The following is an 18,233-nucleotide window of genomic DNA, read 5'->3' as shown; positions in this document are numbered from 1 at the left end:
AACTGATATTAGTGTTCAATGTCAATAAGTGAGCTTAGCTTGCCGCAAAACATGACTGATAACTGCAGGACAGATTATATATTGTTTTGATGTTCCTAACTATCACTGATGACCATTCTTTTATATTTTACCCTAAAAGTAGTTATAAAATTTATCTATTTATCATTTGTAATATACTGGATTATAGATGGAGTTCAGAATTTAAACTATGGAAAGTAAAAGATAAATTAATCTTTCTCAATTAATTTTCACTCAAACAGTATAGCTTTCAGTCCCATGTTTCCACTGGTTTATCGTTGCTTCTTCCCTAAACTGATTTTTTGTGCTGACTTAATTTCACTGAAGTAGTCTGCTTTTATTTTGCATTAAGACTGGAGTTGTCAGTGCTGAGAAAACATTTTATTTTCAATTTTTTTTTGTAAGTCTTATCAGTCAGTCAGTACTGCTAGTTCTGGTAGAGCAAAGGTTTAGAAGAAAATAACCTTGTTTTCCTCTGTGCTGTTTCCATTTCTCACTTCAGCTGCACCTCTCAGCTCTCTGAGACTATCAGTTCTGACTAAATTAATGACCCCCTTCAGTCGTGTGGATTGATGCTCAATCATATGCTGTTTTTCCAATCATATGAAACACAGTAATTCTTCTCTCTGGTGGGAGACATCTACTTAGAAATTCACTTTTAATGAAAGGATCAAAATAAGGTAATACAGGAAATTAGATACATCTTTAATAGTCAAGTTTATTGTCATTTAACTATATACATGTATATAATGTATATAGCCTTATAATGTGTATGATTATATTAATCATCTTCAAACCAGAGTGTAAAACATAGTAGTACACATAACATATAATACATATTGTATAGAATAGTACAGCACAGTACAGGCCCTTCGGCCCACAATGTTGTGCCGACCCTCAAACCCTACCTCCCATATAAGCCCCCACCTTAACTTCTTCCATATACCTGTCTAGTAGTCTCTTAAACTTCACTAGTGTATCTGCCTCCACCACTGACTCAAGCAGTGCATTCCACGCACCAACCAGTCTCTGAGTAAAAATCCTTCCTCTAATATCCCCCTTTGAACTTCCCACCCCTTACCTCAAAGCCATGTCCTCTTGGTTTGAGGAGTGGTGTCCTGGAGAAGAGGCGCTGGCTATCCACTCTATCTATTCCTCTTATTATCTTGTACACCTCTATCATGTCTCCTCTCATCCTCCTTCTCTCCAAAGAGTAAAGCCCTAGCTCCCTTAATCTCTGATCATATTGCATACTCTCTAGACCAGGCAGCATCCTGGTAAATCTCCTCTATACCCTTTCCAATGCTTCCACATCCTTCCTATAGTGAGGCAACCAGAACTGGACACAGTACTCCAAGTGTGGCCTAACCTGAGTTTTATAGAGCTGCATCATTACATCGCGACTCTTAAACTCTATCCCTCTACTTATGAAAGCTAACACCCCATAAGCTTTCTTAACTACCCTAACCACCTGTGAGGCATCTTTCAGGGATCTGTGGACATGTACCCCCAGATCCCTCTGCTCCTCCACGCTACTAAGTATCCTGCCATTTACTTTGTACTCTGCCTTGGAGTTTGTCCTTCCAAAGTGTACCACCTCACACTTCTCCAGGTTGAACTCCATCTGCCACTTCTCAGCCCACTTCTGCATCCTATCAATGTCTCTCTGCAATCTTTGACAATCCTCTACACTATCTACAACACCACCAACCTTTGTGTCGTTTGCAAACTTGCCAACCCACCCTTCTACCCCCACATCCAGGTCGTTAATAAAAATCACGAAAAGTAGAGGTCCCAGAACAGATCCTTGTGGGACACCACTAGTCACAATCCTCCAATCTGAATGTACTCCCTCCACCATGACCCTCTGCCTTCTGCAGGCAAGCCAATTCTGAATCCCTGGATCCCATGCCTTCTGACTTTCTGAATAAGCCTACTGTATGTTGAGATTAATTTTTGTATAGTTTTCCAAAGCTGTTTAGGTAACATAAAATAATCTGTCCCAGTAGCACGATGCCCTTGTTTATTCAAGTGATGGTTTATACAGTGGCTCAGTTTGTGTACATGTGCTTTGCAAACTAATCAGCATTGAATTTCAATTTTGATACTCAAACCAAGTTGTCAATTGACTTGCATTCACCAGCAGTCTCAATATTATTATTCTACTACCTGTTAACAGGATGATTGACATCTTCACATTACCAAGTGTTTAGCTTGTATCACTGCACTGCTAATGTAGCCTCTAGATTTAACTCGTATCTGTTGGGTGGCAGAGTGGAGCTACGTCTTACCAAAGGCGATGTAAGGCGCTCCTTCCCTCCGCTAGCCAGTAGATCACTCTTGGGCAAGGCGTAGCACCTGCCTAGCTCCCTTGATCGGGGTCAGGAGAAGCCATGGGAGCAGGTGATCGATGGTCGCATGAGCAGTTGGTGTAGATCACACGTCCTGGTTATGTGACCACTGACGCCAGGCAATTTCTGAAGACTATTGATAATGGGTGGGATAAGGGATCACATGTCTTGTGAAGACACTGCCCAGAAGAAGGCAATGGAATCTTCTGTAGAAAAATTTGCCAAGAACAATCATGATCATGGAAAGACCATGATCACCCACATCCTATGACATGGCATATAATGAATGAATAAACTTATATCTGTGTGTGAGGGGAAAAACATTAATTAAAAATCACTTGTATATATTATAATCAGTTTTTTTACTGAGCTCTCAGCAATTTTTAAATTCTATTTGCTGTGGTTCTTTTCAACATATTGTTGGAATTTACCCTTTCAATATGCATTTTCCTTTTCTGCATTGTCAGTCATTTTAGCTGACCTCTTGGAATTTGCTTCTCATATCTTACAATTTCTCATTTTTTTAGATACTCAATATCCACTTCTTTAATGATTCACTTAGTGCCTTTCCTTAGCATTCTCTATCTAGCCTGATCCCTATTTTCCTTCTATTACAGTAAAGCACCTTGAACTTCAAAATCTACTTCTAAGCAACCACAAGAGTGAAAGTAATTTTTGTGCAAACTGTACACTTGCTGACTACAATTATCTGAACCTCAAACTTTGTTGACGTTGCTCATACAGTTACCAAGTGCATTGATGGAAGCCTTGATGGAAAATTGTGAAAATGATTATGTTAAATTATTCATATGTGAGGGATTGATTCAGTTTCTTGTGTTGTCTAGCCAATAACTGCAATGTCATCTTCTGCTTTCACATACTGTTTCCCACTGCCATTGGCTGAATCAAAGGTAGTGCCGAATCAGCATATAGGAGGGAGTTTGAAAATCTGGCTGATTGGTGCCACAACAACAACCTCTTTCTCATTGTCAGCAAGACCAAGGAGATGAATATTGACTTCTGTAGGGGGAAACTGGAGGTTCATGGGCCAGTCCTTATTGGGGGATCAGAGTGGAAAGAGTCAGCAATTTTAAATTCCTAGCTGTAATCATTTCGGGGGATCCACCCTGGATCTAATACGCAAGTACTATTAGAAATACGCAAGTACTATTATACTGAAGAAAATATGGCAGCACCTCTACTTAGAAATTTGCAAAGGTGAATCTAAAACTTTGACAAGCTTCTATTGATGTGTGGTGAAGTGTATATTAACTGGTTGCATCACGGTCTGGTATGTAAACGCCAATGCCCTAGTATGGAAAAGCCTACAAGAAGTAGCAGATATGGGCCAGTCCATCACGGGTAAAGCCCTCACCACCATTGAACAGATCTACATGGAGCTCTGTCGCAGGAGAGCAGTATCCATCATCAAAGACCCTCATTGCTGCTGCCATCAGGAAGAATTACATGAGCCTCAGGACCCACACCACAAGGTTCAGGGACGGTCATTGCCCCTCAACCATCAGACTCTTGAACCAGAGGGGATAACTTCACTCAGCTTCATTCAACCCATCACTGACTGTTCCTACAACTATAGCCTCACTTTCAAAGACTCTTGATCTCATGCTCTCAATATTTATTGCTTATTTATTATTAGTATTTCTTTTTGTATTTGCACAATTTGTTTTTTTTTTTTTGCACACTGGTTGTTATCCCTCCTGTTGGATGTGATCTTCCTTTGATTTAATTGTGTTTCTTACATTTATTGTGAATGTCCACAAGGAAATGAATCTCAGGGTTGTATATTGTGACATGTATGTACTTTAATAATAAATTTACTTTGCAATTTGAAAATCAAGTCTATTTGGCATGCATTTTTTTTTAGTAAAAATTACCACCAAGCTGATAAATATGTCATCAGCAAAGTGATTGCTGGATAACAGTTAGTTTCTGTTTAAAGCTAATTCAGTAGTACTTCACAGATATTAAACTATGCTGGGAAATGCAAGGAAATTGTGTGGGAAGTTATGGGCACTTATTATAGTAAATGCCAGCAAGTTCAGGATACCCGTGTGGATACTGTATTCCCAAATATGCTGACCTATCTTTGTCAGCATTGTCCTGATTGAACTTTGCTACTGAACTTTGTATGGAGTTCGGAGCTGAAGCAAGTTCTTACTGAATCCACCAGTGGCTATATAATTATTCCACCCACTAAAGCTGTAGGGTGTCAGATTTATCATGGGATCCACTGACTCATTCAGTTGAATGCACCCGATTAATTCCAACGAAAAGTACTAAGAACAGATTGCTTTTATTTTTAATTAATTGTTTTTGAAGATTTAAATAAAATTGTGCAATTGTTTAGTTGATTTTAATAGTTTACTCAGAAACACTTTAAAATTTGACAGATTTGAGAAGCAGTAAAGCTGAGTACAGGTCTGCCCAGGTACCAATTCCATCATCTGTTTTATTGTTCATATCCTGTCACATTATAGCCTTAGCATGTTAAATCTAGACTTGCTTTTCAGGACATTTAGCTTTAGATACAAGTCAATGAAGTCGGCAACCAATACACACCAAAGTGGTGAGAGAGAGCTTCTTTCTGAGGTTTATCCTCATTATTGTATATGAGGTCCACTGTAAATAATCTTTAGACAATGGACATGATCAGTCTGCCTGTTGTCTATTAGGTGAATGCTAAAACTGGAAATCAGTCCCCCACAAATCCTTTGCTGCAAACTAAACCAAAGTAAAAATAAAAGGAAGCAGGATTTATATTGATATCAAACCTTCCATGGACTCAATATCTCTTGAATCTTTACAATTACTGAGCTATTTTTTAATTGTAGATATTGTGATAGAGTAAGTGTAGCAGATAATTTTCACCCCAACAAATTACCACAGACAGGATGGTGTCTTTTGATGGTGGTTGAGCAACACGTACTGACTGCAACACATGGGATATCCTCTGTCCAGTACTTTTAGAATAATGCCTTTGACTTTTCATACAGCTGAAAAGGAAAATTCCTCCAAAAGCACACAACCTTGCAATAAGGTTTGGAGGCCTGTGTGTCTCAATGACCCAGAGAGCAACAGTAGCAAGAAAAAGTTTGCAATTACCTGGTTTTCTGCATTATTTACTCATAAAATGCTGTCTGATCGTCATCCAAGTCACAATAATAGACAAACAATATGCCTAAATTAATAACACACGAACAATTGTACTACTTCTCGTCAATACTGAGTACACCATTTAACCAACCACACTCTAGATTCAAAAATGTATTTGAACTTCAGGGGTAATGCCTTCCACAAAAGCTCTTTGGATTCAGTTGTTGCAATCAATGAGATGAGATTGGAGGTGTGGGTCATAGAGGTACCTTGTCCTATAAAAACTGATACACAGTCAGGTTACTGAAAGAGCCTGCTCTTCTCAGGAAAGATCTGTTTATATGCACTGTGCCTTGATCAAAACAACTTTCAGAGGATCTTAGAAGAAGAATTGTAGAGATGCATGAAGCTGGAAAAGGTTACAAAAGCATTTTGAAAGACCTGAGTGTTCATCAGTCCACAGTAAGAGAAATTGTCTACAAATGGAGGAAACTCAGTTCTGTTGCAACTCTCCCTAGGAGTGGCCTGCAAAAGTCACACCAAAAGCACAACGTGCAACGCTGAATGAGGTGAAAAATAACTCAGGGGTAACAGCAAAAGACCTGCAAAAATCTCTAGAACTTGCTGAAATCTCTGTTCATGCGTCCACTATAAGAAAAACACTGATAAAAATAGTGTTCATGGAAGGACACCAATGAGTAAACCACTGCTTCCCCCCCCCCCCCAAAAAAAAAGCATTGCCGCACATCTCAAGTTTGCAGAAGACCACCTGGATGTCCATAAAGCTTCTGGGACAATGTTCTGTGGACAGATGAGACAAAAGCTGAACTTTTTGGCAGAAATGCACACCACTACGTTTGGAGGAAAAAGGGCACTTCACACCAGCACCAAAACCTCATCCTAACTGTGAAGCATGGTGGAAGGAGCATCATAGTTTGGAGCTGCATTGCTGCCTCAGGGCATGGACAGCTTGCAACTGTTGAGGGAACAATGAATTCAAAATTGTATCAAGACATTTTACATGAGGATATCAGAGTAGCAGTCCGTCACCTGAAGCTTAATAGAAGTTGGGTGATGCAATAAGATAATGATACGAAACACAAGAGTAAATCAACAACAGAATAGTTTAAGAAGAAAATTTGTGTTTTGGAGTGGCCAAGTCAGAGTCCAGGTCTTTACCCAATTGCGATTCTGTGGCATAACCTGAAGAGGTCTGTTTATGCAAGGTATCCCAGAAATATTGCTGAACTGAAACAGTTTTGTATAGAGGAATGGTCTAAAATTCCTCCTAGTCATTGTGCAAGTCTGATCAGCAACTACAGGAAATGTTTGGTGGAGGTTATTGCTGCTAAAGGAGGTCCTACCAGTTATTAAATATAAAGGTTCACAGATTTCTTCTAATCTGGACTGTGAATGATTAAGTAATGAGTTCAATGAAGACAGGAAAAGTACAATTGTTTGTGTGTTATTAGTTTAGGCATATTGTGTTTCAAAGGTTCATTTATTATCAAAGTATACAACTCTGAATTTCTTTTTCTCTGGGTAGCCATGACACCAAGAAAGAAAAGAAAGGCAGCACGATCATCAACACCCAAAACTCCCCTCCCTGCACAAAAAAAAAACAAGACAAATTGGGTGAAAAACACGGAATATAAAAAGCTATAAGACTGAAAAAAGTCTGCAGTCCAAGTCCATATCCAAAACGCGGAAAGCCTGGTAATATTCACTGGGCATAGCGACTATTGCTTATTATTTCTATTGTCTATTATTGTGACTTAGATGAAGATCAGATCACATTTTATGAGTAATTAATGCAGAAAAACAGGTAATTGCAAAGGGTTCACAAAATTTTTCTTGCAACTGTATGTTGCTTGGAGTCGGCCCTGTGCTTTGACTCTTGGTAGGATCACCCATGCCAAACAAGTCAAAGGGTAGAGGCCAGACTAAGAGTGGTCCATTAGTCTTCCAGGTTCGGGGGTTTAGCTCAGGGCTAACAACCCTGACTGATCAAAAACAATTGTTACGGAAACAGCAATGAAGAATCCTTCTATACAGACAGATGAAGGACCTTTATTGGTGCCCTAAGCATCAATGGCATAATGGGTAGTAGGTAAGAAGGAAGACTGGGCCTCAATTCATCTTGTTCTGAAGCCCCTAATTCCAACAATGCACTACATTAGTGACATTCTGCTTGAATTCCGATGTTTTCTTTTCATTTTAGAATAGAAGCAATTGTAGAAGCTTACTTCCATTCAGTGATGACTGTACTTTTACAATACAACAGGAATTCTGCAGATGCTAGAAATTCAAGCAACACACATAAAAGTTGCTGGTGAACGCAGCAGGCCAGGCAGCATCTCTAGGAAGAGGTACAGTCGACGTTTCAGGCCGAGACCCTTGGTCAGGACTAACTGAAGGAAGAGTGAGTAAGGGAGTAGTCCTGACGAAGGGTCTCGGCCTGAAACGTCGACTGTACCTCTTCCTAGAGATGCTGCCTGGCCTGCTGCGTTCACCAGCAACTTTTATGTGTGGTACTTTTACAATGTCTGCTTTGTAGTTGGTTAATAGCCAAAGGTAGCAACAAAGCCCACATACAAACGTATATATTGTTCTTGTTCTGACATTCCACTTATTTTTCTTTACCTTAGGAAGCTGTCTTTCCTTCACTATCTCCCCATTCTGGGAATTACTTTTCAACGCCATTCTGTGCTACTTAAATGAACACCTAAAGTCCTATATCTTCCACTTTTAAAGACTTTGACACTGTTTGCTATTAATTTCACTTGCACTGTTAGATTATATCAGAATGGTTGTATTAATACATTATTTAGTAGGTAAGGTTGTACCAATATAAAGAGTATTTCTTGCCTGTATATAATGCACATCTCTTTTCGATGGCTAATCCATTAAATTAATGACGTAGAGGCCTTTTGTCATTGCATTTAAAATGCAATGAAAATAAATTCAACTAGAACTTTATAATACATTATTTATAATATGTTATCCTATAGTAATGAAAATGGCCATGCTTTATATAAATCTTAACTTTGTATGCTTTGCTAATACTTACACAATGTAGTTTAAACTACATACCAATAGGCTTTTTTCTTGTAATTCAACATTGAATATTTGTGAGCAAAGATATAATTAATCTAAATGCTGATTCCACTGTAGTCTCCCATTAGTTTGCCATCTTTCATTAAGCAGTTTCTGACTTTTTTGGGCTCTGCTGTACATTAGACATTGATCTTGCAGCTAGATTCTCTCCCCTATTTTAATTCACCACATGTATCACCTCTACTCAGTTGTAACTGTATGCATGAAGTACGATAAACCCCAAATTTAAAAAAAACTGAAAAACTGTGAAATCTATTTTGCTTAGTTTATAAATCTACCGTTTTATTAGGCCTGAAAAGTAAGCATAAAAGAACAATACATCACACTTTAGTAAATATACAGATAAAGCATCACCAAATAGTGATTGAGTCACAAACCTCATTTCAGTTACTTTAAATGAAGAGAGCCACGAAAGTTGAGGGAAAAAGTGCCCTGTAAAGAAAGCAAAAAATTATTCCAAGCAGTTCATCTGTTTGCCAATAGCAGATGCCATCTGGAAAGTTATTTGCTCAGTCCCTTGATAGAAGACTGCTAGATTGCAAAAAGAAAGATCAGCATAAATGGTAAAACAGGATTGCAATTTAGTTTTGTTTAAGGACAGAAAATAGGGAATAGAAATAAATAGAATGAGCAGCAAATCTGAAATAAAACAAAATGTGGCTATCAGTAGATCAGGCACCACCTGCACCAGTGTCCTTTCTTGGCTGAGAAGTAAATCAGTCATTTTCAGGTTGGCTGAGTATGCCCTCTGGGGCTTTACACTGGGGTAGTATTTCTTGATGTTTGCTCTCCAATTTGATGACGCTAATTATACTATGCCATTAGAGTAGTATTATATTTAACAGGGTAATTTGTGAGAGAGTTGTGACTTTGCAGTATTCCTTAGAACTTATTGGGAATAAAGGGGGCCTATTCTATTGGCTGCTGGTGTGCCACAGAAGTCAGTGTTGGGAACATTTCTTTTCTCATTTTCTGTCAATGATTTGGATGGAGGAATTGATGGATTTGTGGCCAAGTTTGTGAACAATACGAAGATAGTTGGAGGGCACCTAGAGGAAGCAGGGTGTTTGCAGAAAGGCTTCGATTGGGGAAATGGGCAAAGAAATGGCAGATGGAATATAGTGTAAAGGAATGTATGATCATGCACTTTGGCAGAAGGAATAAAGGCATGGACTGTTGTCTAAATGAGAAGAAAATACAAAACTCAAGAGATGAGAGCAACTTGTGTGTCCTTCTGCAGGTTTCTCTAAAGATTAACTTGCAGGTTGGATCAGTGGTAAGGAAGGCAAGCATTCATTTTGAGAGGACTAGAATTCAAAAGCAAGTATGTAATGCTGGGGCTTTATAAGGCATAGGTCAGCATTTGGAGTGTTGTTAACAGCTTTGCACCCCTTATGTAAGAAAAGATGTGCTAGCTTATATAGGGTCGAGAGCAGGTTTATGAGAATGATCCCAGGAATGAAAGGGATAACATATAAGGAGGGTTTGATGGCTTTGGGCCTGTACTCACTGGAGTGTAAAAGAATGGGGGGGGAGGGCAGTGGTGGAGAACCTCATTGAAACCTATCAAATATTGAAAGGCCTAAATAGAGTGGATGTGGAGAGAATGTTTCACGTGGGTGAGTCTGAGATCAGAGGGTACAACCCCAGCCTAAGTGGGACATCCATTTAGAATGACATGAGGAAAAATTTATTCATCGCCACCAGAGGGTGGTGAATCTGTGGAATTTATTGCCACAGACTCCTATGCAGGCCAAGTCATTAAGGTGGAGGTTGATAGGTCTTGATTAATCAAGGTACCGAAGGTTACATGGTGAAGTCAGGAGAATGGGGTTGAGAGGGAAAACAAATCAGCCGTGATGAAATGCCAGAGCAGACTCGATGGGCTGAATGGCTTAATTCTGCTCCTATGTCTTATGGTCTAACCAGATTACAACCTGTAAAGAGCCTGGCAACTAAAACATTTGGCATTGCCTTCTCCGGAGAGAAGATTTCCTATGACCTGACCCCAACAGCTCATATTGTACAACTATCAGTGAAAGGAGCTAACAAGACTAAAGCATGGATCGGTATGCTTTTGCAAACTTGCAGGCTCTGCCTGGGTGCCTTTGCAGTGGTTCTCTTACCCAGTGCATTACCCCCAGTTTGATTGCCAAGCTACCAAACAAGCTTCACGGATGTGCAATTCAACTTGATTATCTGGGTGGCAACTAGAACTTTGAAGTCAACATCACTCAGTAACTTATTTTGCTGTTGACTACTGCCCCATGTCACGTCTGTCAAAATTTTATGAAAAATAGGTCACACAAATTGCAGCACCTGTTTATCCTTTGAGGTCCCTTTAAAGTCTCAATATAGGGGACTAGAAAGGATTCTTTGAAACTGCAAGCCTCATGTTGTCTATTTCATCAGTAATGACAAATAGACTAAAACCTGGATCAAAAACATTGGACAGAACAAGGAACATTCCCCAGTTTTCACCTACCTTGGAAGACAATGGCTTTTCTAATTTCCCTTGCAATTCTCTAATGCAAGTTTTGGACAAAAAACTGTCACCCTCTGCTTGATTAGGGTATGCAAACTTGATTCACTCCAACAAAGTAGCCAGAGTGGTTTAAAAGGTGCTGCAGAAGTTTAGCAGTTAATGCAATGCTATTACAGCTTGGAGTGTCAGAGTTCAGAGTACAGTTCCGGCTTCCTCTGTAAGGAGTGTGTATACCCTCCCTGTGGAATATGTTGGTTTTTCCTGGGTTCTGCCGTTTCCTCCCACAGTCCAGTGACGTACTGGGTAGATTAATTGGTCATTGTAAATTGTCCCCTGATTAGGTTAGGGTTAAATCAGGATTGTCAAGGCCGTGCTGTTCGAAGGGCCTACTCCATGCTGTATTGCTAAGTAAATAAGTAAATGACATGCAGGGTCATTGTGGTCACTGTAGGTAAACTAAAATGTGTGTATGTCTAATCCTGAACAAAGTGGTATGCAGTTGAATTTCTGAGCCATGGAAGTTTAGATGAATAAGAGATGAACTCATCAAAACTTACAAGATTCTGAGAGACTGACATGGTATATTGTGGAGAGACCGGTACTGCTTGATAATTGGATTTTTTAAAAATGCATTTGCACCCTTCTTTATGTGAAAGTCATTCAAAAATGTGTTTTGCATGTGTTGAAGTATTATGCTCATGCTCTTTAGTAAATTAGACTTATTGTAATTTACTCAACTTCAGTGACATTTATGGAGTCTGTGCCTACCATAACATCATCAATGCATGCAGTGCTCATTAACAACATACAAATGGAGTTTGGATCAAAAGATCTTCATTTTTTAATTCTATGTAATACACACACACTTCTTGATGAATGTAAAGAATCATATATAATCCAAACTATGGAATTTTTAATATATTTTATAGGGCCTCGACCCCTGCCATTCTAATATATTAAAACTTTGTCAGCAACCTGAATGAGATCAAGCATTTGTGAATCTTTGGTTCAGTGATGCCTTGATCTGTAGCTACAATGTTGCCACTTTCCACCATGACTGAGAGATATTCATGGTTCCTTATATTGGCGAAGGAAATGTGGATCTACAAGCCTGCCACTATCTACAGACCCGTCCGCTCCACATGTTATACTGTTATTTCTTTTGCACACACACCCCCACCTCCACAATCAGTTTGTCATCTATGAGTTGCCAAGATCTGACTCTCATTCTTATTTCTTTAATCCCCTTGCCAGTCTGAGGTTCACCATGAAACAGCATGTGAATGACCTAGCAGGAGCCTCCTTGGTTGTGCAGGCCAGTTTTATTATTACTTAAAGAAAATAAATCACAATAATGATTTCTAAAGAAAAGTTATCCAGATTTCACAATTTTTTTTGGTTGAATTGCTGTGAGGATAAAATGCAGCACTGCAAAAATAGGTTAAGTCCAATTTCTTGTACAGGGTCTAGAACGAGGTGAAATTGTCTCAGACATAGGAAAGAAATGCCTTTACTCATTTATAAATCTTTATAATTCTCAACCTCCAGAGCTGTAGCTGCTTGATAGGTAAAAATATTCAGGTGAAGATTACTATAGTTTTGGGCAGCAACAAAACTATTGTAAGTGGATTTAACTGTGACCTTACTGAATGCTGCAGCAGACTTGAGGAACTACATTTTTGCTTATGGTTCATGTCATGTTCTGAAAAGCACAATTCTTTATAATTAGTCGAACTGCAGCACCTTTTTATCTGGTTTTCGGACAATGTGCATTGTAGTATGCAACCTTTATTTGGAATTGCTACTTTCATAATGCAGGCAGTTTTATCACATTGAATATTATGCAAATTAAACTTTTAGGGAACAATGGGATAATAAAGAGGAGCAGACAAAGCTTGATGTAGCAGGGCTGAAGTAATATCACTACTGATTATATTTGAAATATGTAGTGGCTTTGGCATTCATTTTTTTAATCTAATTTTCAGGGCGAGTTTCCTCACATGAAGCGGTTTTCCAGTCTATCTCCTGTTCCTGGCTTCACAAAATGGTTAGTTGCAATCATCAGTGACCAAATGAAGGAAGGAACTACAAACAGAATCCTTACACAAGCTGAGTGTAAAGAAATCCAGGAAATTATTGGAGACTCTGTATTAGAAAAACTTAAGAGTTTGCTTATCACCAATGAGTGGGTGAAGTCCAAAAAACTTGTTCAAGTTCTGGAGCTACCACTTATGAGACTTTGTGCCTGGTACTTGTATGGAGAAAAACATCGTGGGGCTGCTCTTAATCAAGTAGCCAACTTTCATCTTCAAAATGGTGCTGTGATGTGGCGGTTAAACTGGTTGGCTGACACAAGCCCTCGTGGCATTTCATCATCCTCTGGAATTATGGCTAATTATCGTTATTTCCTGGAAGATACCAATTATAACAGTGTCCAGTACTTGAGGACAAGACATATTGAAGCATCTGAACAGGTCTTGAGTCTTGTAGCTCAATTTCAGAAAATCAGTAAGCTTTAGAGCTTTACTGGGCAATGCACTTTTTCCTCAAGAAAGGAGAAATCAGTACAATATTGCCTATAAGTGTTTAAATAAAGCAAATTGTAATTATGGAAAATTCATGGTGGTGAAGGCAATTATATTTATTTGCTTTGTTGATAGTATATCATTTAAAGTACATAATGATTTATTGAGAATGGTAAGTATTATTGGCTGGTTATTTCTCTAACTGAATTTTAAGTTAGTCATTTGAAAAAATTAGATTTTTCTTCAACACTTAAGACAACGACAACCAATGTGTACTTTTGACACAGTTGGGTTAGAATATCCTTACTTGTTTTGTAGGCATCTGTATAACTTTTCAACTTTGTAAAGCCCAATAATCCGAGAGGAAAGTATCACTATTTTCTTTAGGGCTTCAGTGTTCTTATTCACAGCTAAAAAGCTTTCGATGTTGACTAGCTGATGTTCAGCATTTTGCAAACTTTTAGCTAATTTATTTGTAATGGTATTTGTGATGGTAACGGCACTCAAATACTTTTGTACCCTACTACTGAAAAGTCCACCTTGGCAGCAGTCTACCATTATAAATAATTGCTTCAAATAGTGAATTGCTTGTAAGTTCACTAGGATCATCCTGTCCATTTTAGTTATTTGTGTTACTGGTTAGGTTAGCAGTCCATGTTCCAAACTTGCACTTATTGGCAGTTTCCATAAATGGATCAGCTCCTCTATAACATTAAATTTAGATCTTTTTGAATGTTGTGACTAGGATAATATTTCATAATTACCCTTTTTATCATTGAATTATGTGTTGGAGACCATAGGTACCAACACATTATCCTATTCTTGATGAAAGTCAGCATATATAGCAGGCTAATTATCTTTGTACTAAAGCGAAAAAACAAGTGTTGAAAATTAGGAGTTTAATATCTTGATTTACAGAATAAAACTCAGCTGTTCCGATGAAATAATGTCTAGAATGCTATTGGCCCTTCCAGTAGACTTTGTGTGAGTTTCTAGTTAAATATTATTTGAAGATTGCAGAAATTTGGACCTAATCCTCTCCCTATTGTGCTAACAGTAGACACTTTGCCCTACTAATTCCAAAAATGGCAGACAGAAGCTTTGTGCATTTTATAACTGGTATAATCTAAGCTAAGAGTCACCTAATGTTTATTGGAACTCAGTTGAGCTTTTAAGGAAAAACAACAGTGTACACTAGGAATGTTGTTCAAAAATTTGAAAAAAATTGAAGCAGTGACAATCATCAAAAATAATGAAATTGGAGTACTATCGATAGCCTAATTGTAGAATTAGTCTTTGTACCTTTCTTTATTCTCTGACATACAGATGTGTGACTGCAAATTCTTGTTAGAAAGTTGAAGGCAGGCTGCAGGCTCTTTCATTGATCCCCCATAATTCTGCCAACAAACTACAAAAATCTTGCAGTATAGCAATCACCATGGAAGCAAACTCCAACAAACCTGCATCTGAAATGAGGCAAACATAGCGCCTTATGGCTTTTGGGTAGAGACATCAATCACCCAGTAACTGGATGATTAATTGTACAATCTAAAAGAAAATGAAATAAGTGTGAATTTAAATACAAAAATATCTAGTTTTCAGATGCTTCCAATTAAGGATAATTGATTGGAATAGTTGATTTCATTCACTTCTACATAAAACCATTGACTAAAATCAATGAGGTCCTTTTGAACAGTGAAGTACTCCAAGGTAATGAGAGCACCCATGTAAAATCGTCTTTTATTCAGTGTGTCTATAATTTTAACTTACGAACCTTTATAATACCCAGAAAACAAAAACAAGTAAAAATGCATTGATCCCTGTTGTTAATAAAGATGAAAACTGAGTTGTTATAACTGACACCCAGCAAGAGTTCTATCTGGGAAGGTGAAAATTCTTGGCACTTCCCCCGTCACAAACAAAATCAAAGGATTTCAGCAGAGAATAGAAAATGTAATATTCTAATATATTATGGCTAACAGAGCAAATGTGTGGCAGTTTTTTATATTTGTCTTGGCATTAATATCAATTTGAAAATTGATTTTAGCTGACTAAAGTTAAAATGTTTAAAGAACTGCTAGCTGAGCAATAAAAAATCATCTAACTAAGGAAGAGACAATATGCACCTCAGAGAAATCCATTTAGAGAAATTGCATTGAACATACATGACCCCTAGCAGAATTAGTAACAGTGAAACTATTCAATAACTAGTTTAAAGGAAGCTGTTGAACTGCAATTAACATTCTCTATTTAGTTTTATTGCCTTCATTTACTTTTAATTAGATTTTTATCTGGAGATTCTTTTAAAAATGGTATATCTGAACACATACAGCTAAGTACCATTAGGTTTAGTAGAATTCTGTCTAGTTCAACAAGGTCAAAATCCACTAAATGAGGAAAATAATTAAACATAATCTGCAGATAATGTAACATTTATGGATGCAATAAAATGCAGTTTGATATTTTTAAAAAAATGCTATGCACATCAATGTGTCACTTCCTGAACACTTTAGATGTAATTTAAATAAATTACAGTATTAAAAATACAAAATGTAATTTTGTCTTTTTGTAATTCACAAACCATCTATTCTGAAATTACATTAATATGAAGTTAAGAAAAATGAACTTATAAAATAAATTAAGATCTATTCTTGCAATCCATCAATGGAAAATATACAATAGAATGTATCAATGGAAATTGTATTGTAGAATGTATCATAACCAGAAAGTTCCTGGTTTCTCTCAATAAATAAAAATTGATCTAAATCTGTGCAACTGGGCTACTTCTATTAACTAGTAAAAATGTGGGAATACAGGTGTGAGTGGATTATGCATGATTGAGATGTTCATAATTTTGAATGTGCCATAGACTTTTCAGGGATAAATGAAGATTGTCTATCAGTGAAATAGTGAGGGCTGCTCTCTCTCCCTTTGAAATTATTCTGGAATGAATGGATAAAAAGAACCTTCAAGAAAGTTGACAAAACATTAATTTAATAACCTGTTTTACCTACTGCTAAAGTATATCCATTTGTTCAGCTCACAGATAATGACTATGTGTCATGCTAACTAGACAGGTTTTATTGTTCAAAGATGCCAAGAGAACAAATTCAGCCAGAAATCCAGCATTGGAATGGGCTTGATTTGACAAGACCACCCACAAGTGAAGTGATAAATCACTATCTAGTATGGCACAGGGGTTAGCAAAATATTTGTATGATCAAGACATATTTGGCATACCTAATATAGGTTAACCTGCATCAGCCATTATACTTTGGTAATAAATGGAAACTTAAAAAAGGTAAATAGGTGACTTATTCACCATATGTAGGTTTTTAAATGAGTTCCACTTCTTAAGATTTAATTGTTGCAATTTATTATTTGAGGGGAGTAAACATTAATAATTTCAGACCAAATTCACTGGTGTCTTTGATAATTTTGTGAAAAGAATCTGTTAATTCTTTCAATGAACAATTTGTGTATTCTCATTGGACGTCATTAGTGTGGTTGCAAATTCAATCTGAATTCGTTGATGATGCAACGGTTTACTGGTCAAATTTGGCTATCATTTATGTTTCTGCATAGACGGGGTAGTAATTCTGAAATAGTTTCTTGAGATGTATTTAAGGTGAAGATATTAATGACACTTGCACTTTTAATAACTGTGTTCTACATGGGATTGGCAAATATGGCTGCAAATGAAGTTAAGGACTGCATAAAAGCCAAGGACATGTAAGGTGGCAAAAGTGAGTGGGAAGGTGAATGATTGGGAAGCTCTTAAAATCCAACAAAAGGCTACTAAAAAGTTATAAGAAGGGAAAAGATGAAATATGAGGGCAGACTAGCCAATAATATAAAGGAGGATACCAAAAGTTTTTTTTTCAGTTATAAAAAGATTAAAACGGAGGTGAGAGTTGATATTGGACCACTGGAAAATGATGCTGGTGAGCTAGTAATGGGGGACAGAGAAATGGTAGATGAACTTAAAGGGTACTTTGCATCTGTCTTCACTGTGGAAGACACTGATAGTGTGCCAGAGGTCCGCGAGTTCAGGGAGGAGGAGTGAGTGCCATTGCTATTACAAAGGAAGAGGGACTAGATAAACTCAAAGGTTTTAAAGTTGATAAGTCACTAGGACCAGATTGACTACATCCCAGAGTCCTGAGAAAAGTTGCTGAAGAGATAATGCATGCATTGGTCATGATCTTATAAGAATCACCTGATTCTGGCATGGTTCCGGAAGACTGCAAATGTCACTCCACTCTTTAAGCAGAGAGGAAGGCAAAAGAAAGGAAATTATAGACCAGTTAGTCTAACCTCAGCAATTGGGAAGGTATTGGAATCTACTATTAAGGATGCAGTTTTGAGGTACTTGGAGACTAATGATAAAATAAGTCAAAAGTCAGCATGGTTTCTGTGAAGGGAAATCTTGGCTGAAAATCTGTTAAGAGTTCTTCAAGGAAGTAACAAGCAGGATAAACAAAGGAGAGGCAGTGAATGTCATTTATTTGGATCTTCAGAAGCTGTTAGATAAGGTACCCACACATGAGGCTGCTTAACAAGATAAAAACCCTATGGCTTTACAGGAAAGGTAGTGGAATGGCTGACAGGCAGGAGGCAGCA

The 18,233-nt window shown here is 37.7% G+C and overlaps 1 protein-coding gene across 1 annotated transcript in view; it reads left to right on the top strand.

Moving 5' to 3' along the window:
• mlycd (malonyl-CoA decarboxylase) overlaps nucleotides 1-16,376 on the top strand; it is a 53,683-nt gene extending 37,307 nt beyond the window's left edge. Inside the window, exon 5 of the mRNA XM_063067143.1 lies at nucleotides 13,071-16,376. Within this exon, the coding sequence (XP_062923213.1) occupies nucleotides 13,071-13,604 (534 nt within the window). The 3' untranslated portion in view covers nucleotides 13,605-16,376. The remainder of the gene's footprint in view (nucleotides 1-13,070) is intronic.
• Nucleotides 16,377-18,233: the final 1,857 nt, after the last annotated feature.

This window comes from Mobula hypostoma, chromosome 14, assembly GCF_963921235.1.
Source record: "Mobula hypostoma chromosome 14, sMobHyp1.1, whole genome shotgun sequence".
Taxonomy (NCBI): Eukaryota; Metazoa; Chordata; class Chondrichthyes; order Myliobatiformes; family Myliobatidae; genus Mobula; species Mobula hypostoma.
Note: the sequence above shows the minus strand (reverse complement) of the source record. Positions and strands in the feature narration are given on the sequence as shown.